Source organism: Pavona decussata, unplaced genomic scaffold, assembly GCF_977016875.1.
Source record: "Pavona decussata unplaced genomic scaffold, jaPavDecu1.1 SCAFFOLD_71, whole genome shotgun sequence".
NCBI lineage: Eukaryota > Metazoa > Cnidaria > Anthozoa > Scleractinia > Agariciidae > Pavona > Pavona decussata.
The window spans coordinates 862,501-887,500 of NW_028145490.1; the positions used below are offsets into that span (position 1 = coordinate 862,501).

Consider the following 25,000-nt stretch of genomic DNA (forward strand, 5'->3'; position numbering starts at 1 on the left):
TTATACTCTGAAAAGAGCACGAAACTGCAAAAACGCCATTGCAGTGCTGCACAATACAAGAAAACTAGCTAAGGGCCTGTTCACATGGAGGTGGGGGACCCCAGGTAGGTGAGGTACCCCATCTACCCGGGGTCAGAAAAAACAGGCCTTCACATGCAACCCCGGGGCGCTGGGGTGAGGTTTTTAAAAAAAGCTACCGCGTGGTCGCTAAGTACATATATCAATAAAGATGGCGGATGGAAGACACTTTTCGTTTCGTTGTTCTACGGGCACGACTTCACCTTCATCCAAGACCGGTAGACCAGCTTGGTTATCAGACTCGACAAATGCACCTTCAACTCCTTCAGAACTTTCTTCAATGGCATTGTTGTCGATGTTTTGAAGGTGATATCTGCGAAAAAGCTCGCCACGCTTGTACTGAATTCAGAGACAATTGCCCGGATGAACATCACCCCACCCCACCTCCAGCATTCACATGGAGAAAACTCACCCCAGCTAAGCGGGTTACCCGCCTCGGCTGACCGGGCAACCCGCCTCGGTGAGGGCAATTTTTTTTTTTACGCCCACTTCAAGATGGCGGACAGTTACCGTGACAGACTGGTAACTAGCAAGTCAACTAGAGTAACACAACATTACTTCCGGTAAATTCGCGTGTTTCCACGGCTTCTCAAGACGTTGTTTTTACCTGTTTTTACACTGAGACACGAGACATCATTAGCCAAATGTAACTTTAATGAGCAGAGATCAATTAAAGTGCGGATAACCTTGTGAAGAATACTTCTCAAATCGCCTCCAAACATTTTTATAGTCTGTAGCGTATCGAGCCCCTTTCGACGGCTAACCCAACATCTACTACCTTTAAAAAATATGTCTCGTACTTTTATAGCGTCACCATTCCTTGAGTACAGTTCAAAGCTCAGAAGACATTTTTCTGGTGGGCGTAACACGAAATCGGTTTTCATTTTACGCCCACTTTTTGAGCCCACGGAAACTAACGAGGAAACTGGGCATGAAAAAAGTGCGCTCGTTCGTTGGGAAGCTGGTAACTAAGAGATATGTAAGTTTTGGCGGCAAAATTGTTTTTATACGCGGTAATTTGTCACACTCGTGGAAAATTCGTCTATTTCTCTGTTTACACTAGTTTTCCGTGCGATCGATTGGACATGGCGTTATCAGGACTCATAAACATTGGAAACACCTGTTTTGTTAACTCAGTTAACAAAAACTTGTCAACTCAGTTGACAAGTGAGTGTCAGTTAAAGCTATACCTTATACAGCTACACATAAAACATGATTAAACCAATACTTCATAGAGTAATAATACACTTCCACTAAAGGCTGGTGGTCTGTTTTTAGTGGTGCCTCTCACTTCCATGAAGAAATTGGAGGAGAGCTAACCAGTACAGGTTTGCATACATGCAATTATTAAAATAATACAAAAATAACAAATAATAACAAAAAAAAAAACAAATGAATAAATCAATGTCACAAATGTGAATCATGGCTGCCCCTAATGACTTTCCAGCACCATGTTATAACCAACTGGCAGGATGCTGACCAATGAAGGCTATTTACAAACTGTAGAATAGTTGAATTTGAGACTATGGAAGAAAAATCCAGTCGGAGTGGCAGGGTGGAGGATTTGACCCCTAGCGGCCTAACTAATAGGCCACGCCTAGTGATTAGTAGGCTTCCCATTGAGAAGTATTCTAGTTACTATAACAAACAAAAATAATAGTGCCCATGTTTGCATGAGGTATGTGACAGTAGTAATTTTGCACAGATAAACAAAGTCAATATCTCCAAATATGCTATTTTATTCTCCACTTCAGTAAAGTGTACAATGTGCCGACATGTCAGCAGCAGAGCAATCACAGTATTGACATACAGGTACATGTAACAGTTAACTTGCAATTTTCAATAACAGGTGGAATGTGAAATACAAAACACCGCATGAGCAGATGGTTGCGTTTTTTCCTGCCATCAATCAAACAAAGTGGATCAAAATCCACCAATCACCATGCACAAACGTGACCTTCTGATCCTGTTACTTTGTTTCTAAAGCTTCCAGTGTGGTCATTGACGGTAGCGAAAAATGCAACTGTCGGCAGTGATTTCAATTTCAGATTTTGCATGTTATAGCAAAGCACAGTAATCAACAATGATGGGCTATGCATAAAGGATTTGTGTCAATCATCAAGAATTTTGGTCATATTTATGCAAACAGTTACTACATTTTAATATTAACAATTTATTCAATTTTGTTATTTACAGTTCCCCGTTTCCTATCATGGCCTCTTTACCATCTCCATACATAGTCAAATGGAATTATCTTTCCTTATCATAAAATAGGGGTCCTCCCAATCACTGGTTGAAGCACTCGATAATACACAGACAGAAATTCTTGATGGGGACAATCGATGCTTCTGCGAAAGGTTAGGAAGTCATGAATTTGCAATATGTCTCACAGAAATCATATTGGATTGTGTTTGCATGTGCCCACAATACCTATTGTGCTTGGTGTTGTACACAGTGTAATGAGCTGACCAGGGCTGAGAAAGACCAATTTGTTAGTAACTGGCCCAAAGTCCTCACATTCCATTTAAAAAGGTAGGTTTATTTCGAGGAATTGATTTTGAAAGTTACATAATTTGGTGGAGATTTTTGTCTTAGTTTCTTGTATTTAATACCTGAACTCTAAAGTCAAGGGATCCTTTTTTCCCTAATATTTGCAATAATATATTGCAGATTTGAGAGAACAGGAAATAACAAATTGAGGAAGAAATTGATATACCCTGCATGGTTTGACTGCTTACTACTGAATGAGCCATCAAAGGTATAATTATTTTTGATACAATAAGAAAGTAAAATGTAATTTTGCTAGAAAAGCTGTAAGCAGTGACAATTTACCCTAATTATTGTCTGTACTATTATTACCTGTATATAGCTTTATTTTAAGAATATTAGTATTATTAAAGTTGAACCTCCGCCAATGCACAGCTCCCGTAAGTGGACACCTCTCAAAAGCAGACACCTATGCTTGGTCCCAAAGGTGTCCGCTTATGGGAAGTGTTCACTTATGGGAAGTTTGATTGTAGTTATTTTGATCTCTACAAACAAAAAGGAAAAGTGATGAAATAGTCCACTTAGCTTGAAAGAAATACTCTCTTGTATTTATTTTGGTTTGGTTGTTTAACTGTAACTCTATAGAAAAGATGTATAAATTCATACTTTCCTTGTTTCCATGGTAACATTTGTGAAAGTTTTGGGATAACCTGAAACAGGCCTCTAGCTGATGAAACACTTGCCTTCTGCTCATGTTTCCCACAACTTTCTCTTGCCATATCCATCCCCATTTATGGAAATTGATTCAGGTTAGAATTAACAAAATTACAGTCTGCAGGCTCCCTGACAGTGACCACCTCTTTTAACCAACCACTTTTCCTGACATTAAATAGGAGGTTGCCCATACCAGTATTTGAGAGGTTCCACTGTATTACCATTTAAATGCTTATCTAAGATAGGGAACACAACTATAGAAATAGTTAAGATTATGCCTTTTCTAATTGTTTATACTATAATTTTTTGCTTACATAGAACAGCAATATGTACGAGTTGCAAAGTGTTGTAGTACATAGTGGTACTAAGTGCAAATGTGGCCACCATTATAGCTACTGCAAGGTGGACCAGAGGTGGTTCTGTATTAATGATGAAGTGGTATGTCAAAGCCAGATAAATACATACAGTTTCTTTAATCCTCCACAAGGTTAATACAAGTACAGTATCAAACCTTGATGTACTTTAACACTTTTTTTGCAGGTTTCTTGTGTATCAGATAATGAAGCTCTTGGCTTGGGCAAGAGGCTTATCTTCTTTTTTACGTCCTTCAAAATAATCATGATACAAAAGAGGTTAGCCTTTATTTAAAAGGAGGGATCCCAGCCTAAAAAGATGTGCGTGTGTGTAGGGCGTGAAGGGTTGGGGGGGGGGGGGGGCATCAGTACAATTTAGGGACAGGACAATCAATAACTTTGCCAACAATAGAACAAGGCCAATATCCTGCCATCTTGACCCAAGCTTGGCCAAATTATAAAAGATTTATTATTATATGGCTTTACTATTGATTCTGCATGCATGGGTGCATGGGTAACAGGTAATCCTAAGTGGGCAAGATGGCTCCATCTTGATCACACGAGTATCCAATCAGAGCACAGGATTCACTTCATCTTGCAAGCGATGCAATAAAATTCCAAATTATACAGTTATATAGTTATTATGGATTCCAAGCAGGGGTGACAAGTTAGAAACAAGTTCAGAATAACAGCCAGCATTACTGAATTACTTTGTTAGTTATTAGCAGGCAGACGGTGTACACCAGAAAAATGTAGAAGAGGAAGCAACTCAAAACGTAGTCTGCTTCAATGGACAATCTGCTTGACCCCAGTGTTCGCTAGATTTAACCACACCATCACTAGACCCAACAGACATTACAGAAAACAGCAGTCAAGTTGACAGTATTGATGAAATGCATCCAATCCATCCCATAGCAGAAGGTCTTTAGACAAAGGTCTATGGAGTGTGCAATGACATTGTTTCAAAATTAAAGAGTGGGGATGAAAATTTTATTATGGGAGTCAGCTAGTTTGTTTCAAGGTATGAAAAACTCAAAGAAGGGAGCACCTGTAGCGTGATACCTAAAATTGCGTCTGCGATACATACTTAATAAATGCAAGCCATCACCTTAACAGATTCCAGACTACAACCAAAAAAAAAAGGATTGGAAAAAGAATAAAGGTGCAATCTACAGTGGCAGGCAGGAGAAGAAAGGGGATTTCCTGAAGGATGAAGAAAACTCAAGCAGACCGACCTCCAAAACCATTTGCAAGAAAGGCTGAGGATGAGGGCATTATGACAGTGATGATTTTGATCGGTTTAGATTTGGTGTCAGGAAACGACCAAAGGTACAGAAAAGAAAGCATGATCTTGCAAGTAACATTGCAAAAAATCAGCAAAATTCTGGAAAGTGTTAACAATTTAGACAAGCGGTTGAGCTTAAAGAATCACAAGAGGATGTGACTGTGATTAACAAGGTTAAAGGAACACACATTCACCTACTATAAAGATGTGTTAAAATCATGTGTATTACAAACAGCATTTGAGGGAGTTTGGGAGAATTTGAAAGTTTATGCAAGGCAAAGGGGTACCCAAACTCCCTCAAGTGTCTGCATCAGTCTATGTAAACACATGCACAATTCTCTATTTACAAGTCTTGTGATTGGTTGCTTTTTTCGTACCTTGATTGCACTTGATTACCCTCTGTACAAACAGCTGTCCGTATTGAAACGAGCCGCACAAACTTGTACTCTTCATAGTTCAACATTTATGTCTTAATTCATTTCCAGTCCCTTTTCTGGTAATCTTTCATGCCCAGTTTCCTCGTTAGTTTCCGCGGGCCCAAAAAGTGAGCGTAAAATACAAATCGATTTTCGTTTCACGCCCACCAGAAAAATGTCTTCTGAGCTTTGAACTGTACTCAAGGAATGGTGACACTATAAAAGTACGAGACTTATTTTTTAAAGGTAGTAGAGGTTGGAGGGGCTCGATACACTACAGACTATAATAATGTTCAGAGGCGATTTGAGAAGTATTCTTCACAAGGTTATCCGCACTTTAATTGATCTCAGCTCATTAAAGTTACATTTGGCTAATGATGTCTCGTGTCTCAGTGTAAAAACATGTAAAAACAACGTCTTGAGAAGCCGTGGAAACACGCGAAAGCGATTGCGAATTTACCGGAAGTAATGTTGTGTTACTCTAGTTGACTTGCTAGTTACCAGTCTGTCACGGTAACTGTCCGCCATCTTGAAGTGGGCGTAAAAAAAAAAATTGCCCGTGTACCCCACTTCACATGTGAACGCAATCAAGAAATAAAGAGAGATTGTATGGAGAGATTGGTAACCCCACCGAAGCGGGGTACCTCACCTACCTGGGGTCCCCCACCTCCATGTGAACAGGCCCTAACTTTACAAAGCGCGTCACTCTGAGTAAGAAAGTTCCGTGGGAAAATTCCAAACCTTTTGCGTGGAACTCGTTTATAATTGGCTATCAGTATAGCAACACGCTCGAATAGTTAATTTCAAGAGTCAACAAAGTAATTCTTTCCAAGGGTCCGGACGCACTGGACTGACAAAATTTGTTTCGCCCTTCCAAAAATCTCGACAAAATTTGTCTCTGCCAAATTTTCAATTTGTCAAGCGTGGGCGCACTGAGACTCAGCAAAATATTTGTTAACCACAAGTGTCAATCACACGGAAATAAACACCATCGCTTGCGCGCTGTGCGCGGGAAAGGTTACATGAGATCTCAGGAGTCATGGGCTTATGGTGATGTTTAACCGCTTCGATCGAATATGTTGCCTCAGCATATTATTGCTTGTATTCTATTTTTTTTTCTCTTCCTTGAATTCGTTCAACTCCAGCAGAGGCATTAGCTACTTGTACTTTGCCAGTGGAGGCTTCACCTTGTTCGACTGCAACTGGTTCAGTGATTTGTCTTTAGAAGCCGGCGAAAGCCTCATCCTTTATATTATTGGAACCTACCTAGGCATTTGCAATTCTTGGTTTGAAATTCATTTTCATAGGCGTAATATCCCCGAAGAATTCTTTTAGTGATAATAATAGAAATGACAGGCCTGCAAGACTCATTGCGTTATGTTGTGAACATTTTTATGAACGCTGCCTTGTATTTTTGCGATTTTTTATATTTTCTGAAATACTCCCACTAAAAATAGAGATCAAATTTTCTTGATTGACATTTTCCTTCAAATCATGGCGTGTAAATTAACAAATCTGTCAGATTTCACGCCTGACAAAAATTTGTCCTGCTCCGAGGCAGGACGACGACGTCTTTGAAGTTTGGTAAGCCTTCACAAAATTTGGTAGATCTAAAAATCACCGGGTGCACTTGTCTCAGGGAATTGGTGACAGATTTTTTCGCAAAATTAACAAAAATTTGCCCAGTGCGTCCGGGCCCTTGCGAGTCTAATATTAAACAGAGACTAGGGACTTTAAATTTTGAAGTCTCAGTTTTGCCAGCTTTCTATAATTTGTGATCATCCGCATCCGGTTTTTTTTTTTTTTGACTGGTAAAGAAACTCGTAATCATCCAAGTAAAAAGACAAGTATGTGCACTACTGGCTACGTGAAAATTGGCGAGGGAGCGAAGGAAAGCTCAAATGATAAAAAAAAATGATGAATAATAAAAATCAGCAACAATAACAGGGTCATTAATGTATTTTCATCCGGTTAGGTCTGAATGTTTCCCGAAATACGTTTGTAATATCTGTCACGGTGCGTCACGCAATCTCGGTTTGATTTTGCGATTTTGTCAGATTTTGAGCGGTCTTCCACAGAGCACGATTAAGTTTCCCCGGAAAATTTTTTATTTTAATTGAAAGCCCATTTCCTCCTTAATTTGCTCTTAGATTTTCATTTGAATTTGTGATAAAGGTAGTAGGATAAATTATGTTTTCAATTTAGCAAGCGATTTCTATAGAGTAACGGGTCCCTTTTTTTCTGGTCGGTCTCAGTGTTACAAATTCCATCGATCTTGATGGGGATTAAAAGATAAAACCTGAAAAGGTTGTAGAACAAGCTGATAACAAATAGATGTCTTCTAGCTTTATCAGTAGGGCAAGTGGGTTGCTTCAAAATGACTGATTTTTCAACCCGAATTTTCTCGTGTCTGGCTATGAAACCAATCTTCGTCTTTTTCTGCCGAATCAAAAAGTTATTCCACAAATGAACCACACAGCAATGAATAACTTAATATGGACTACTAATAGCCAAAGTTTCAGCTATTTTCAAAATTTGAAAGTTTGCCGCACAATGTTCGATTTTTGTGTGCACGCGCTCTTAACAGTCTGAAGTGGGCATCTTGACGAATTAGGGGAAGCAAATATTTTGCCGTCTGCGTGATCTTCCGTGCCGTCAAGACCACCCGTGTGGTTCTTGGTGGAAAGCACCGCTCCAGGTTCGTCTTTATTCATCTCAAAATATTCTTCCCCGGAGGGTGTCACAGCTAGACGAAGCATCGATTTCTTCATCGCGCTTTGATTCTCCCTACCTCGCTTACCAAAATAAAGTGAAATGTAGAACCACGTTGTTTGTAGCAACAGACGGGGATTTCTTGTTTCTGCACTGGCTAATTCACCTGCCTCGAACAACTTTTGCACCGTTTCAGCCGTCAGGGGAGTTTTGTGAACCGTTCCAGCAATTTTACCGCTACTGGCTATGTGTGAGGTAGGAATATAAAGCTTTGTTTGCTTCATTAAACTGAACAGTGTCGCAAATTGAGACTTTTTTGTTGAACGGAGGTGAACGCAAATGGCGATCTAAGGCGGCTCTGATTGACAATAAACTTGTTTTCTTGTAATAGCTGCCGTCTTGTCTTCTTGCTGATAAATAAAACTTCGAAAGGCAGTTGTTCATTTCTTCGATTTCCATAGACTCTCACTCCGTTGTGAATTCTTTTTGCTGTGCAAACCATTCTGTACGAAATAAATTTAAAGAGGAGGACATATGTGGTTGTTCAGCCGTGTCAAAACGATACTTTTGTTGGTTTTACGGAAACTTTTAAGTTTTAAAATAAAATAATTGAATTCAAAGCAGAAGGCTGGTTTACCTTTGAATAGTTTAACACCATATTTTGTTGCATTCTGCGTACTTTTGGGGACTGCATTTATTTTCATTTCGGATATTTCCTCGTCGGAAACTTGCGCAAACCGGCTGGCAGCCATTTTGTTTTTTAAAACAAAAGGCTGAGAGTTATATTCACCGCGTAGCGCGGTGAATATAACGTCATAGTACGAATCGCTCAACCAATCAGATTGCTAAAAACTCGCTCTTTAACTCTGAAATTATACTAAAGCTAAATATAACTGAGTACAATACTATAGAAAAAGTAAGGACAGTATCAAAGAATGATAAGTAACTTGAGCACTAGAGCATTTAGATAGCAATTTGGCTTTTAGCGAGGGTTTAAACTTAGTCAGAAAATTTACTTATACACCCTGTAGTTTAATTAATAACCGACTCATCAAGATAATTCCTGAAACAAGGACTTTGACAAGGAATAGAGATATTATCAATTGTGTGAGGCATTGGTGACTCAGCTAGAGTAGTGATATCATATCATGTTCTTTACACTAATCCATATATAATAGACAGATTTTTAAATGACAATTAATGTACTTTTACAATGTGGTGAGCCAAGTAACTTCAAAAGAATTATCTGTGAAGGAACACATGGTCTTTTTTGCTGTTTCTGTTCGAATCTGGACGGCAACATAGTTTTGGCCAGAAAAAAATGTAATGTTTTTTTCGTCACCTTTTTATAAGTCGCTAACCGGCTATCTGATAGATACATTTTTTGCAACAAACTGTTCGTGGGTCAAGTTGTCTTCTTTTCTTGTATTATAACATGTTTTGTTAAAACGCCAAATTGAATTTCATGTGAAACTGACGTCATGAAGATCGTCTATATCGGACCATTCGTCGTTTTTCAAACGCACGTGCAATATTTGATACTACTTTCAGTCTTAAGTTAGTATTGGCTTAACAATTCTATTCACATAATAATATGTGTCAAGCTTTGTGCGCTGTAAGAGGGATTTTTGTTTTCCACCGTGAAATCGTTTTACGTCATGTTGAAATAACGCTGCGTTTCCAGACTTTGCAAAAATAACAAAAGTTGCGTTCGATTGACCGTATTCCAGAATAAGAGTAAGCGGAACAGTTTTCGGATAATATTGTTCGTAGTGGATATCATACTATATTCAGAGCTTAATTTAGTGGGAAAACTGATGGCAAGCGAGAAAAAAATTGTTCAAGGAAAAGAATGGAAGAAGAATGGGTAAACAACATTGCAATCTTTCTTCCATGAGTGCCCTCCTTTCTTTGATTCTCACAATCTAAACGGCTGCAAATTTTGTATTTTTTGGCTTTTCTGCGCCTTATCACGCAAATTTGCTGTCATTTAAAAACCCAAAAAAGTTTGTCTGTCAGCAGAAACAACAAAATAATCGTCAATTTTGTTGTAAATTGTCCACCCAGTGTAATAAAACTGTCGATTAGTGCCTCTGGCCAGAGACAGAGTAGACCGGTATAGATTGAAACTTGAAAAATATTAGGCTAATGTTTTTCAAGTTCTCGCAATTTTGTTTCCAAAATACACTAAAACAGATCACGAGTTGTTCCTTTCAAGAATTCAGTTGATTTCTTTCCTCTCGTCATTCTAGAATTATTTGGCAGCTGATTGAAGGTCTCATTTCATCATTTTTAACAAAAGATATCAAAAACCCCATGATACTTCCCCTTTAAGGACGGTGCCTACTTTTGTAACGCGCATACCTTCTGCGCATCTCGATCGAGATACTCGGGTTTCCTATAGGTAGTGCCTACTTATACAGGGATGTTTTTGCGCGGTTTAAAACTATGCGGAGAAAGCAAAACTCAGCAAGTGCTCTTGGTATCCAAAAAGAAAATTGGGGGTAACCATGCATTTTTCAGGTACAATAAAGCTTCAATTTGGATAAAAACGCCATACATTCCTTTGTATTTTACGGCTTTTTAAAATAATTGTGGATTAATTATCTCTAAAAAATGCGTGGTTATCCCTATTTTTTTTTTTATTCCAACAGCCCTTGCTAAGATCTGCTTTTCTCGCATAGTCATACACTGCGAAAAAATACTTCGGTATTAGTAGGCACCGTCCTTAAACCTCATGCAACTGAAGAGAAGGTACAAAGTCAGTACGTTTGCACGCGCAACATAAAAAAAACTAGCTAATCTGTGATAACTTTGTAATAAGTATTTACTCTAGGGAAAGACAAACCAACTGTCTTGTAATCGATGTTGAAGTCTGGTAGGGGGAGATACAATTCGTAATACAGCTGCACGCTAAACAATGAATGAACTGATCTAACCTGCGTTAAAGAGAAACACCAAAGCGACGGTGACCACGATGAACTTCATCTCACTGGTTCAATTCGTCTTGTAACCAAATTTGTTTTTATGGGTGGAAGCTTAAGGAATGTAACACTGGTAGGAAGTGAAAGGTGTAGATGTGCCTTATATACGTTTATTTAAGCTAGATCGCGCAATTTACGTCACCTTTAAGTGTATTTATTTTTTTCTTGGATGACGACGTTCCATCATGACACGTATGAGAAAAAAACGGTTTATTACTTTTACTTTTAACTTTCAGTCGACCAAGTATCTGTATAGTATAGTATCTGGACTTAACAATTTCCTATTTAAAACTTGCATGTCAGGATTCAATTCGTAAATTATTTCACAAATTTTGCTATTGAACACTTTTCTTTTCTTTTTCCTTTTATTATTTTACTATCTATTTTTATCGTATCAACATATAAATAGTATTTTTCCTCCTTGACGACAAATGGAAATGTTTAGTGCCACTTAAATCAAAATGTCGTTGTACAATATGATTTCAATATGATTAAACGTTTAACATAGTTGTTAATCGTGTTCTTATACCTTCCAACCCGCATCACAAAACATCCATCCAAAAAGAGAAACATTTTTAGTGGAACTGAACTGATTGGAGTCCATATTTTTAATTAAGGACTAACGATAATTACATCTGTCGTGACGTGCTTGTGGTTTGTATAATCACACGGTTTCAATGCCTAATTTAGCACTTTTGCTGTATTGTTATTAGTGTATCAAATGCACAAGTGGACTGTTCCATATTAAAGCCAAATATATTTCCGCGAGGAATAAAATATTTTTTTCGTGCGGTTTTCTCAAGGAAATCACAGAATATAGAGGACTTTTCTCACGTGTTGCTTTAAGCCGTGTCAGCACTGTAACGGAAACTACCACGCGGTAACAACGGGCAACACAGCTTCACAACAAATGTGCTAAGATGTATACGTTACGCTATACGACAAAGACACGAAGCGCACGAAACAGGGGCACCCAACGGATCGTTTCGGTAAATTATCTGTTCGGAAGGCCCTTAATCCCCTACAATTTTCTAAAAATAATTTGCGCCTCGAACTTTCGTGATCCAAGTTATGGGAAATTTAAGGTCTGGTGTTTTCGGATTGATAAAAATATCGTTTCGGGTACCGAGAAAAGGTCAGCTAAGATTTTCGGAAAGGAAATAAGACCTAAGTTTTTTGGGAAATGGACAAAAATGCCCTAGTAATTTCGAAAAGACTCAAGCTCCCCTAGAATGACCGAACCGATAAAAATATTATAGCACAGCTTTAAATGAATCTACAGAGCTTTAAAGGCACTCCAGATAGCCTAAAATAGCGTTTCAAAGGGTCTGAGAGAAAACTCCCATTGGGTGCCCCTCATGAAAGCGCCCAGAACGCGCTTTTTACGTGACAATGAGATAAAACTGGTTCTTTTCATAAAGAAGTCAGTATTTGGTAATGGTAAAATTTTTGACATTCGCGTCAGTTTTAATTGAGGCTTAATTTTGGGCGTAATTTCATGAAGGGGAAACGATCCCCTTTGTCAAACTGACCAAATGCTAGGCAGATGACAAATTTAGAATTATTTTTGGAGGGGACAGTCATTTTACATTTCGGCAACTACGACAGTTTGCTATGACTAAAAATAAAGAGAACGGATGTTTTATGAGTCAAATGAGTCAATGAGTCATGAGTAAATGAGTCAACAGGTCGGATCAGCGGTTTTTCAAAAGTTTTGAATTTTGTTAGATAAAACTAGTGAGCAGCACGTCTGTGAACTCTTACAGTTGTAAAACGATTTATTTTCTCGTACGTGTTTCGTGCGACTAACGCACACTACGTCAGGGAGTTTTACAATACAACATAAGTGACCTGTATATATACCTACATAAAATACTAAAATAAATTTTATATTACGTAAAACCGCACCTACGCTGGCGGATTTACATGTAGCAAACAGGCGAAAAAGTGTGCAAGGAATGACATATTTTGAGCTTGACATAATTTTGGGGCCCACAGTTTAGCCCCAAAATTATGTCACGCACATATGTAAAAGAACTTTCCTTGGCACTCGCGACAGATTATCTACTTCAAACCCGGCCACATCAGTACACCGAATGTTCAAAGAAAGGCTGTTCACAGATTTGAGTCTTTGAGCACTGGGAAACTCCACAACAGGTTTAACTCAATTTACTATAAGCGCATTTAGGCCGCCATATTTTTCGCTTCTGATCGGGTGCTACGCGGCAGGGCCTGGGAACTGCTAACAAACAGCCCGGGTCGAGATTTAAAAGGAAACTAGCTGCAATAAAACAACTAGACAAAATAAGTAAACCTAACGCATAATTTTATTGTTTCTACAGAATTTTTTTTTCAGACCTGACTCATTGACTCATTGACTCATGACTCATGACTCATGACTCATGACCCATGACTCATGACTCATTTGACTCATTTGACTCATTAATACTTTACACTCAAAAATAAAATGTTATAATGGACAAAAAAGTCCGCTTTCCATCTTGTGTAAAACGGGTTGTGTTCGTTTAATACATACTGAAGAAATTTAAATCAAGTCATTTACTGTTGTCAATTCATATTCAAATTCAGCAATCCAGGCAGACCAGTTGACAAACAAACAAACAGTTCAAAACCTACTACAGTCTGAGAACATTTTCTTTCTTAAACAACCATAATGCTTCTGACATGCTATACTAATTATTCCTCTCGGCTCGTCACATCTAATCGCGAGAGTGTACGCAAAGCTAAAGAAGCATACCTCATCGACAGAGAGAGATAAGACATGAACATTTTTCCTGTCTTTCATCCTCCTATGTTATGTTACTTTCTCTAATTTCTTATTGTTACGTTTTTTGTTTTTGTTTTCTACGTTGTAACATTCACTATTTTGCTTATGCCTATTGACAAGATGTATTATGCAACTTAAGCCTATATATGTTATTACGGTTACTATTGTAACTGTTTTAAAATGTAACGTCTTTTGCACAGGGTCAGTCTCAAACATACTCTGGAGAAAAAAGGCAGTGCCTTTCGAAATATTGTAAAATATATTTCCCTAACCTTGAAATCAACCTTGTTGTTTTTTAGATTGTTTGTTCTACAGTTTGTTGCTGATTAGATCCTTAATTACAGGATCTGGTACTTTTATTCTTTGAAAGAATATGTGCAACGCCGGTGTAAACTACCAGCGGTTTTCGCTGCAATATTCACCGCGATTGTGCTGCCATCAAGAGCGCCGTGTGTCGCCCCCGCCCCCCAACCCCCAACCAAAATGGCCTTAGAAACCGTGCGTAGATCTATCGCAACAAATTCGAAATCAAACCGCCAAGAAGTTCCTTTCAAATCGCTGCAAAAATCGCATTTAAACTCGCTGACAAATCTTGCCTTTTGGGCCGTTAACTTCTTCAGAATCCTGTACCTAACGCCGAAGCGCTCTCCTGAGGAAGGACATACTATCAGATACCGTTAAGTCAAAAACAAAGTAATGTGTTAGTAGAGTTTGCGATTCAGTAAGCCGCCCTTTTAGCTCAGTCTCCGAGCATCAGACTTTTAATCTAGGGTCACGGGCTCAAGTCCCTCACAGGACGAGTATGATTTCCTACACCCTAAATTTTTCATACGCACCGTTGTAGGGCGCTTTCCATTTAGCAAAAATTCTTGGTTCAGCCGGTTGAAAATGCAAATGAACGCGCGGATTAAACGAAATTTTTCCGGGAAAAACGAACGACCTTTGGAGGTACTTCACTTTCTCCGCTCCATGAAATCACCTTCCCTTTGCACAGTCATATTTTCCTTTTCTATTTAGTCTGTTGTTTTCGTACGCCATCATGTACGTTTTTTTTTTTATCTACCAATGATATCTCAAGTTTGGAACGACTGGAAAAAAGCCTTTCCATTTGACACGGAAATTTTTCGAAATTTCCAAGCGGACATTTTGGCTGAATGGAAAGCACCTCTGGATAAAAAAAGTGCATATGAAAGCTTAACGGCAGGGGAAAAAAATGGGTATTTTTTAGGGCTGAACTGTATATATATAAGAGTTGGTGCTGATGGTACCAGCGATTTAAAAAGTATTTAATTGTCTTACAAATAAAGCAAATGTTGTGTTGCTGTTATGTTGTTATGTGTTGTATGTTGTTGTTGTTGTTTGTTTGTTTGTTTGTTTTTGTTGTTGTTGTTTTGTTTGTTTTTTCGCCAAATAACAGGACGTCCTTGGGTCTTAGGCAGGCAATTAACACTAAACTGAGCCATAATACTAAATCATACAAATGCACTTGTTTATTCATTTGTTTGAGTTATTTCTCAGGTTTCACATCGCACTGCTATGTGTATAAAGTCTTGTATTTCTCGAGTTCCTCTATTTTCTTTCTAAGTAGCAGTTTCCTTTTCTCAATCCTGCTTGACTTTACCCGAATCGTCTGGACTTCGTGATGTGAACTCTCTGTGCGGTCTTGATCCTGTAACACTACCGTTGCGTGTTCACCTATGCTTGTCTGTGATCTTGACAGTTTGTTTGGCGCCGAAAGGCTGATAAGGCGGAATCGACTAAGAGACTGGGTCCTACGTAGCTGTTGATCATTCCCGTGTTGATCGCCAGGAACCTTTAAATAAACAGAACACGTGAGTTATCTGTTTTGGCTTTTGGTTAAAAACCCGTCTTCTTTGGCAACTGGTTTGGAAAAAATAAATTTTCAATGAATTCGTAATCAGACAAACCGGTCTTAAAGTTTACCCATTTCAAAGTAGTTCGCATATTGTCGTGAGATGGAATATCTACAGTAAATGAATCAGTAACGACTAAAATTGAGTTGAAACTCCTTGCTCGAAACTATCCCGGAAGTATGACTGAAGTGTTTTTAAAATTTCACGAAAGTACCCTAGTAACTTAAAGTGGCCAAACTTTACGCGTTGCGTTATAATGCCACAAATTCCGCTACCATTCTTTCAAAGTTTTTTGGGGAAGGGGGTATTATTAGAGGGAATTTTAAGTTTCAAAATCGGTTGGATTTGACAAGAAAAACAGCTTGACACACTAAGCTATCAGCTCTATAAAACAACCAACTCTAACATGCCCTTGGACTTATTTAAGAGAGGACTTATTTTCGAGAGGATTTTAGGTTATCTGAAATTTAAGGTGCTTATATTCAGGGGATGGAGGACTTGTATTCGAAATTTTACGTATGTGAGTACAAAGCTAACGATCTGCTGTTAAGAGATTAAAGCAAGCTGCTGTTTTGGTAAGTGGTCACTGACCTCTGAAAATGTCTTGGATCGACTCCTCCCCACGTTGTTTACAGAGACTTTACGCAACCGGTTGCTTTTCACTGTTGCTGGACGGCCGCTCTGAGATCAAAGAATGAATGAATTAATTTGTCGTTGTTGGTTTTTGTGGTGTTAGTGGTCAGGGTCGTGTTTAATTAGGCTGGGCAAACGTCTTTAATTCTTCTATATTGGTTATCGTACACTTAGGCAATAGGCAAACGCTTGTGCCTCGAGTCCCTCGGTAATATGTTAGTGGCCATATCATATAACCGCTGTGATAAACGGCATGAGGTCGACCCATTGCCATGACCGAGTAGTGACGACTGGCGAGGCACAATATGATTTGGAACTTTGCCAGTTGGAGAAACTGACCAATAAAAACGCGTTCTCTAAGTTATTCGGCCCAAGTACGATGAATGCCGTAAACGTGAGTGCCACTTTCTGGTGCTTGTAGCATATGTTGTTGTCATTCCTATAACCATGATAGTTAGCAGAACGTGAGGGTGACGCTAACTGTAGGATTGTCTTCCACCTACATCTCATATTAATTTTCTAGTCGTAAGTCATCAATCGGTATATAGATAATTAACTAATAAAACATCGTCTTTATTCCTGAGCATCCCACCTTGTCGGAAACATTTTTATCCATGGTTTCGTTTGTATCTTCTTGCTCTTTATCTGTTTCTTCTCCCTCTTCAGGATTTTCTGCATCTTCTCTTCCAGTTTTCTTCTTTTTCTGCTGGCGCTTTAATCTTTTTCGCTGTTCCTCCAAACTTTCAACTTCTTTCTTGAAATCAGTTAACTGTTGCTCGCACGCGTCGCGTGCCTCGTGAATTGGTGTGTACCACCTGCGAACGTCAATTATTAAATAGTAGAATGTTACATGGTTGTTAACTGAAGTTGAGATTGAACGAAAAACTTCTGCATTATCTCTAAAAAAAATAGTTTTCGAGCCAGCAGATACATTTCTTAGTAATGGAATCCAAAAGATTTCAGTTGACTGATTAACCGGAACGCCAAATGTACTACAAACTGATCAGGGCTAGAATGGTTGGTCAATAGTGAATACACCCGTTCCAGCAATCTCCGACCAACAGAAGCTGGTTTTCTACGATAATGAAGTCTCTTAAATGATATCGTGGAAAGTTTGAAAAATTCTTCACATTATGCTGTCTTTCCCAGGCCATGAGTCAAACATTGAATCAGTTATTGTGCTTAATTTTTTTAATCGTGGAATGCAACCTCAAGTGTGACCGTTAAAATGAAACTTATCCAGTTGAGAAGTAGTTACTGTTTACTATCCTCTACACGGATCGTAAACTTCAAATTTTGTGTGCATAAAATCAAAATGTTTTATCTTTCAAGCGAAAGGCAACCAAACAATATTTTCCTAAATTTAGTAATGCTCGTTTTTGGATAAGTCAATCGATTATTTTTACCATTTTTACCATTTTGATCTCTAGCGTTCTGGTAAATGACTGAATCAAAGGAACTGTAAGAATTAGATAGGCAACAGTCCTTTTATTGAGAACAATGTATTATTCTAGAAAGTGACATAGACATACTCGGAAAAAAGAAATCCGAGTGCTCCTATCAGGAGTCGAACCTAAGACCTTCCGATTACTAGTTCGGATGCTCTACCACTGAGCTACAGGAGACTCGTGGAAGCCAAGGCCATTAAACAAGGTTCATTGGACAAATATCCTGCATACTGCTAGGATTTAAATATTTCCGAGTATGTCTGTGTCACTTTCTAGAATAATACATCATTCTCATTCATTCACCAGGCTGGAAATATGCCATCACATTTATTTCACAGTCCTTTTGTTGATAGACAAGAAGGCGATGGAGCTATGTCACGAGAGCAAGCGGTTGAGATTCTTTGCTCATTCGCTTCCTCAGTTTCCCTCTCTACGAGATCGATTGCTCAAGTCTGTTAAGGAAGTCACTGTACCTTTCAGAGGGCACAAGCTCATCTTTGTACTTCTGAATCTCCTCCTCGCTCTCTTCGGCGACGTCATCCAACACGGGTGTCGGCGTTCGACTCATCTTTCGGGTTGGTGTCATTCTTGTTGCTATCAACTGAGAAGCGTCGGTATCATCATGTGCCTCCGAACCGGACTCTGCGTCAGGCGACCAGTCCTCGATTACAATTATCGGTGGCTGGCCAGTGTCGTCACTCACTTCTTGAAGATGCGTATTCCTGCGCCTCTGGCGAACATTGGTCATCCATTTGCTAGCTGCAAACGACACGCTCCATGGATTTAAAACTGGACTTTTATCGGAGGAAGTATCTTCGTCTGATGAGCTAGCTTCCTGATTTGATGTCTTATCCAGAACGTCGAAGATACTCCTGTCGAATCGGCGATAGCTTTTGGGAGAAAACCGCCGACCGGGAATTCCTGTGTTGATGATTTCCTTGATGACAACATTGGGTTTCTGAACAACGCTTTTCTCGAGAGCAACAGAAGGAAGAAACCCTGGACTGTTTGCTCTACTTTCTATATTTATCGTCGTTTCTTTCGGAGATTCTTTAGTCCTCTCAGACTTTACATCTGCCTTTGGATTCCTCGCCTTTCTGTTCTTATTAGTTTTTTGGGCCTTGTTCTTTTCATTCCCAGTAATGTTTAAGATAACGTCTTTATTTGCAGACTTCGTTTTCGTGCTAGGTGAACGTTGGTTTGCGTTTGCAGAAACTGAGATTCTGTTCCTCGAATGCCTTAAAGCATCCTTTGCTACCTGAAATTTAACGCTCTTTGCCCTACGAACAATTGTTGGAGACCTCATCCTTTCTTGCGTTCTATGGCGCGATTGTCTCTCAGGCGCACTCCTGGGCTTAAACATTTCCGATACATTAAATCTGGTAAGGTCTTGAAATGAAACGGATCTTTTCGCGGGGAAGGAAAAACTTTGGTTGTTATCAGTTTCTGCATCGGATTTTCTTCTCAGCAATAAGACAGCTTTCACAACAGCAGCGGCACTACAATTCAAAATGGCGGACGATCGACGTCTTGATGTCCGAGCGCGAGGTGGTGGCACAAACAGTTGTTCTGATCTCTTGGGTGCGCCGGGGATTTCATCGTCATGGTTAGGCATTTTAAGTGACAACCTGCAAATTATTTATAAAAGGGTTAGTTTCTAGGAGACTGCTGTGCTGCGTTGGCCGGGAAGTGGAACGAATATTAATTACTGGCCACCATAAAGAGACCCCACCGAGAGCTGACGTTTCGAATAGTAGCCCTTCGTCAGAGCGAATCAAGGGATTTGTGGATTGTGTTTGGTTTATATAGCGAGCAGTGCAGCTATGCCAATGGTTGAAGAATGCATGATGACGTGAGGAAAAAGAACAAATGAGCCAAACGAAAAGCATTCGTTGATTCCGCGGGAATTGAGAGTGCTGATTTGGAACTGAAGATGAATTTTGCTCCAAATTTTTGCGGCTGGCTTTCTGTCTTTCCGTGATGTATAGAAATACCACAGACAACAGACAGCTAAGTGTTTGTAAACATTTTATTAGCTCACCTTTTTGTGAGCTAATGCCTCAATCTCGTGTATTTAGCCTTATTATGGAAGTAAAACAATACAGAATGATGAGAGGGTGATCTGTGAAGCTCCCGAAGAGTATGAGGACCATGGTGAAATTTAGTTGGAAGCCCGTGGCCGGGGGACATCATTAGTTATTCCCCAGATTAATTTTAGAATAGAGTACTGGCACTTGGCGAAGGATCATGCAAAGTGGAAAGGACTGACACATGGCCTAATAGTTCTGTCTTGCAAGTTTATGGACCAAGCTCGAAGTAAATGCCACTTCTGTATCACTTCTTCCAAAATTGTATAATACGCACTTAGGAAATGGTTCCTACTTCAGTTACAAAACGGACAAACTCCCTTGCATGTAGTCTTTGTTGTAACCAAAATTTGAACCGCCCAGGGAACCACCCAGAATGATCAATTCCCACCACGAAGCAGTACATATAATAAATGTTTGTTTTGATTGGCGATGGTGGTCACGTGGTCTAACGTTCCTCCTTGAAACTCCATAAACTGGCACCTAGAGTGGCAAAATCACCGCCATGCTTATTTATTTATTTATTTATTTATTTATTTATTTTTTTATTTATTCCAAAGTTTTTTTTTTCCTCATTGTGAGTACCGTAGACGGTTCCTTTTCTGTGACAATTCAGTTACATTTGGCCGTAACTGGCTGTAAAAATGTTCTTTTTATTATATTGGTACGAAGAACACCTAAATAGCACTAAAAGGTTTCTATTCTCGCTGAGATAACAACCTTATGGCCTGCTGGTTGGGATTCCAGATTCAGGTCCCTTTCTCCGACCACTAAATGATTTCAATCACGGTATACTTAAACGCTTCAGTGAAAGCCTTAGGGTCCAACTTGGGTTAGCTCCATCCAAATTTGTTAAAATGTTTATCTTTAGTGTTTCCTTACTCGATTCACTGTCTCTATGTACACTAATTAATGGTCGTATCTAAAATTATGTCACCAAATAAAGGTATTTTACATCACCTTTTGGCATCTCCATAATCTACAGCCCTTGATAGTGTGGAAGTAATTTCGCGTCTATCAATTGTAGCGTCAGACCTTCCCATCATTTCTAAAAGTTCGGTAATAGTACACCGTTTAAAGCTCTGCCAGACATCACTGTCGCGGATGTAATGCTTGATGTTATCGTCAGTGAAGAAATAGCGTCGATTCTGACGAAGAATGTGGATGATGTTTTCGTTCGTTTTTAACGCCCACCTGAAAAATTATAACAAAAGGATTATCTGAGGGGCAAGGACAGTAGATTGTAAACCTGGCACCAGTTGTTTCAAGACTTTATCCAGCGGCGAGACAGGATCATCCTCTCTTGGCAGCGGATAAATCACTATCCAACGGATACGTTAAATGTACTCCAACTAACACATTTTATCTCAGTGCTGTATGCACTGCAAACTTTTGAACTACTGGGACCTGTATTTTGCATTTATAAACCATGGTTTATAAACTGGTTTATAAACCCAGCATAGTGTCCTTAGTGCAAATACTACAAATTGTTTCTGCCCAAACGGAGGGTGACTCCTCTGTATTTGTGGAAACTCAGGTATAAGCAATAAAATTATTTCCCCTCCTTTGGCCAAAACGGCCCAAAAGCAATTCTCTTTGAAGCTGCACATGCCTAAATATTTCACATGACGGAATCATTGATTTTCATTCTCATTGGATATTAGTTATTGCAAGCGGCTGAATTTGGTCCCTTTTGGATTTATTTTGTGGCTAAGGGCTTCTCAACCGAAATCAGGGAGGTATTTCACAGCCGACCCACGGTCGATTTCCCCTACTAACGTAACGCGGTCATGAAAAGCTATTTTTATGCCTGAACTTGAAAATTGTGAAACTGATGGATGTTGTCCGGCAATAGTTTTGGCAAATTTTGTAATGAAAATACGTGTGGCTAATAACAAATTAGTTAAGGACAAAATTCATCAGAACGAAGGATTTCAGCTCCAATTTTTAAACCTTTGGGGCTCGAGGCCCATGCTCTTAGTCCCCACTAGAGGCTCGAGCCGCTTTGGTGCTTACAAAACCATTGGGCCTGTTGTCTCGAGTACTAGCTACTGAAATCTCGTGACGTATGGTCATAGGCCAGTTTGTTATATTGGTTGTGAATTGTGTTGAGTAATTGATAGATTAAGCTTACTTGTTCACTAAGAAACAAGTGACAGGTCCGATACTGGCAACACTGCAGAAACAGGGACTGGAGTCGAGAAGGCTTGATTCACCAAAGAATTCACCTAGAAGATTATATAAGTCGATGAATAAGGGCACTACTATATACACTTCCAGTTCAGAAAAATAAGCAGATCACTTGAAGCAACCGATATACCGAGCACACGAAATACGACATGCGGCTGCTCACTGTGGGGAAACTATGTAAGCAAATCACAACTGTTTTGAAGGTTTCTGTTGGAAAAGGATTCCTTACTCTGCCTTCAGTGTTCAAAGAGCCGATAGTTTTAGCCAGTAGACTAAGTCGCTATCCAGTGGGTAAAATGTACTCCAACTAATACGTTTTATCCGTTTGAGCGTGACTTGTCATCTGGATTAAGTGATCCGCTCTTTGAACTTTTGAGGCCTGATACGCTAGGGACGTGCAATGCTATTCACGAAATTATAAACCTCAAGAAACAAAAAACGCGAGTTATCAAGAAAAACACAAGTCATAATTTGTTTGGGGGTTTAGCTATGATTCATTTAAAGCAAAAAACGAATGTTCAGTACCAAAAATTGCGCAGGTGACACTGCGTTCAACAACCTGGACAAAGTCGACCATTGGTTAGTAATAATTCATTGCTTACCCTTTTCAATTTGTCCAAGTTTGACCAGCTCTTCTCTATTAACCTCATCAATGAAAATGCTTCTGTAATACTGACATCGTCCTAACGGATAGCAAAATGAATGTGTTAACCAAATCGATTTGACTCCGGCGGGTTGACGTATATAGCCAACAGCCGTTGTCAGTCAGTCTCTAGCTTAAAATACATGCAGTCGCCAGGGCTCAAAACAACGAAATTTTCTAAATTTTTGCAAAGGATTGAAAAACGGAAGATTTGTTCACTGGCTTTCATTCCATTTACGTCAGTTTAGAATGATTTCATCTCCTGACTGAAACTCTCTCCACCATGCATGTACAGAACAATGAGCAGACTCAGGAAAGTCCTTGTGTCTGTATCTCTGACTTGAACCTGTATCGCCGTCATCTACCTACCCAAAAGTTAGACCCATTCTGTACAGCCTAACAAACAGGAACAGACGTAATTACTACTTTATTTGAACGGTTATACGTCATGTTTTCATCCATACATGACTAAACCGTAAATCGAAGAGTCTGTATTACAGAAGTAATTTTGGTCTATTCAGGTACGCCAACTTTAAGAATAAACTGCTGGAGTTTTTATTAAAATAATTACTGAATTGGCAAAGCCGCACACTTGTTGCACAAACTATGTAAGCATATATTGTTAGGTACGAGGTGGCCTCAACTATAAGCCTGGTGGTTTCTAGAGGTCACCTCGCCATACATCAAACAATGAATTAATTGTAATAAGGCAAATTAACGTCAATAGCCTGAATTGTCCATAAGGATGGAATTAACCTTATCAGGACCCAGATTGACTCATTCCTGGATAAATGAAGAAGCAGATACTGAGAAAGGAACTAAAGAATATGTCTTACAACGTGTAACCTGAAAAGTAAGAATGAGATGATTTAAAGTTACACGTACATGTGAGTAAAAACACGGTCTAATGTGTAACTAGTAACTTTGATTCGTTTTTGGCCACACAAAATCTTATATGAGATCGGCCACTGATTAGACTATGAACTGGGAGTAGTACGTAAACGCAACGGAAAATTTAACCTTTTGCAACAAAAAATAGATGCTCTGGTTGATCTCCCTGATTCACAATCACTTTGCCAGCAGGATATTCCTACGGAGATGAAATAAAAAGTGAGTTAATGTACGAAGAAATAGACTGACTAATTGCTTTAAAGCAAACAAAGAAAAGTACAGTTTTCCTTATAAGTGAAGATGACGTTTCTTGACCCTGCTATATTTAAGGAGAGGAAGAAGAAGAAGAAGAAGAAGAAGAAGAAGAAAAAGAAAATTTATCTGATTCGTCACACACACATAATGAGACATTCACAAGCAAGTAAGTTTTGGTGACTGGGAAGCCTGAACTGGAAGCGGGAGCTTATTAGGTCTAGGCTTCGGTCTGGCTTAAAATATAACAAGTTTACGCCATGGGAAGGAGATATATTTACAGTGTATATAAGCAAAATACAAAAATAAAGAAAGAATACCGGGATGAGCTAACAAGAGGGAGAAGAACAGGGGAAGACAAAAGGGTTGTCCTTTCAATTAAACATCCGAAATTGATTTCTAACTCGGAAGCTTTCTATTTTATCATGGAATCTATATCACCTGACGGAGATTGAAGTTTTGTCACGTGACTTTGGGTGCTGAGCTGACCTTTGTCCGAGGCCTAGCACTGTATTTCAATGACATCTTCGCGGATTCTCCTTTTGAGGGTTTCATAACTGAATTGCCCTGTAAATACGCTGGCCTTACAAAATAATACAATAGTCTTACTTGGATCCGGAGAGACGGGCGCATTTTCAACTGATTTGAATTTGAAATGATCATGAAAAATAAAATTACAACCAAACGAGGTGATTTAAAATAAAATTAATGTCAACAATTTGCGATCAAATGACAAGAAGAATTACATTAATGTCAGTTAAAAGTTAAGAATCGTAATAGATTGAATTAACTAAAAGCTACTTTTCTGGTAAAACCTCGCTATTCATAATAATTTACGTTTAAAAGTAGCTACAGACGGATTCGCTAGACTTGAGAGGGGAAAACTATCCAGACTATACCTAAGTATAAAAATTTGGTAAACGAATGTCGTTATATTGCAATTTTTATCATATTCATTGATTACTCAGGGAGTTAGTAAGACCGCTGAAAACTGCCGTACCTTGTTGTGTGTATCCTATAAAAATATCAACCTTAAAATCATTTTGGAATTCAAATTTAGGTTACATGTTTCACTAAGTAATAATTTTTGTATTGAAAATCAAAATACTAAAAAACATGTTCAGAAGCCAATCACATTTATTTTTCTCCTTGGTTACCCAACGTG

The 25,000-nt window shown here is 38.9% G+C and overlaps 2 protein-coding genes and 1 long non-coding RNA gene across 4 annotated transcripts in view; 1 reads left to right on the forward strand and 2 right to left on the reverse strand.

Annotated features, from left to right (window-relative positions):
• Positions 1 to 11,122, reverse strand: part of LOC146477200 (BPTI/Kunitz domain-containing protein-like) — a 17,995-nt gene extending 6,873 nt beyond the window's left edge. The window contains exon 1 of the mRNA XM_085113642.1: positions 10,985 to 11,122. Within this exon, the coding sequence (XP_084969768.1) occupies positions 10,985 to 11,033 (49 nt within the window). The 5' untranslated portion in view covers positions 11,034 to 11,122. The remainder of the gene's footprint in view (positions 1 to 10,984) is intronic.
• LOC146477201 (uncharacterized) lies at positions 2,081 to 3,960 on the forward strand. The gene is made up of 3 exons (XR_014865382.1): positions 2,081 to 2,435; positions 2,749 to 2,836; positions 3,820 to 3,960. It is a non-coding gene; the product is annotated as an uncharacterized LOC146477201 (long non-coding RNA).
• A 4,176-nt stretch (positions 11,123 to 15,298) lies between the features above and the next one.
• LOC146477202 (uncharacterized) overlaps positions 15,299 to 25,000 on the reverse strand; it is an 11,939-nt gene continuing 2,237 nt past the window's right edge. Inside the window, exons 1-9 of one of the 2 annotated variants that reach the window (XM_085113651.1) lie at positions 24,325 to 25,000; positions 23,713 to 23,782; positions 22,652 to 22,732; positions 21,994 to 22,087; positions 20,820 to 21,053; positions 18,246 to 19,400; positions 16,917 to 17,139; positions 16,283 to 16,372; positions 15,299 to 15,630 (exon numbers count right to left, since the gene is read on the reverse strand). The exon at positions 24,325 to 25,000 is cut by the window's right edge and continues 293 nt beyond it. In XM_085113651.1, coding sequence (XP_084969777.1) covers positions 15,352 to 15,630; positions 16,283 to 16,372; positions 16,917 to 17,139; positions 18,246 to 19,400; positions 20,820 to 21,053; positions 21,994 to 22,087; positions 22,652 to 22,732; positions 23,713 to 23,782; positions 24,325 to 24,498 — 2,400 coding nt within the window. In that variant the 5' untranslated portion in view covers positions 24,499 to 25,000 and the 3' untranslated portion in view covers positions 15,299 to 15,351. The remainder of the gene's footprint in view (positions 15,631 to 16,282; positions 16,373 to 16,916; positions 17,140 to 18,245; positions 19,401 to 20,819; positions 21,054 to 21,993; positions 22,088 to 22,651; positions 22,733 to 23,712; positions 23,783 to 24,324) is intronic. The other variant, XM_085113650.1, reaches the window with a different exon arrangement.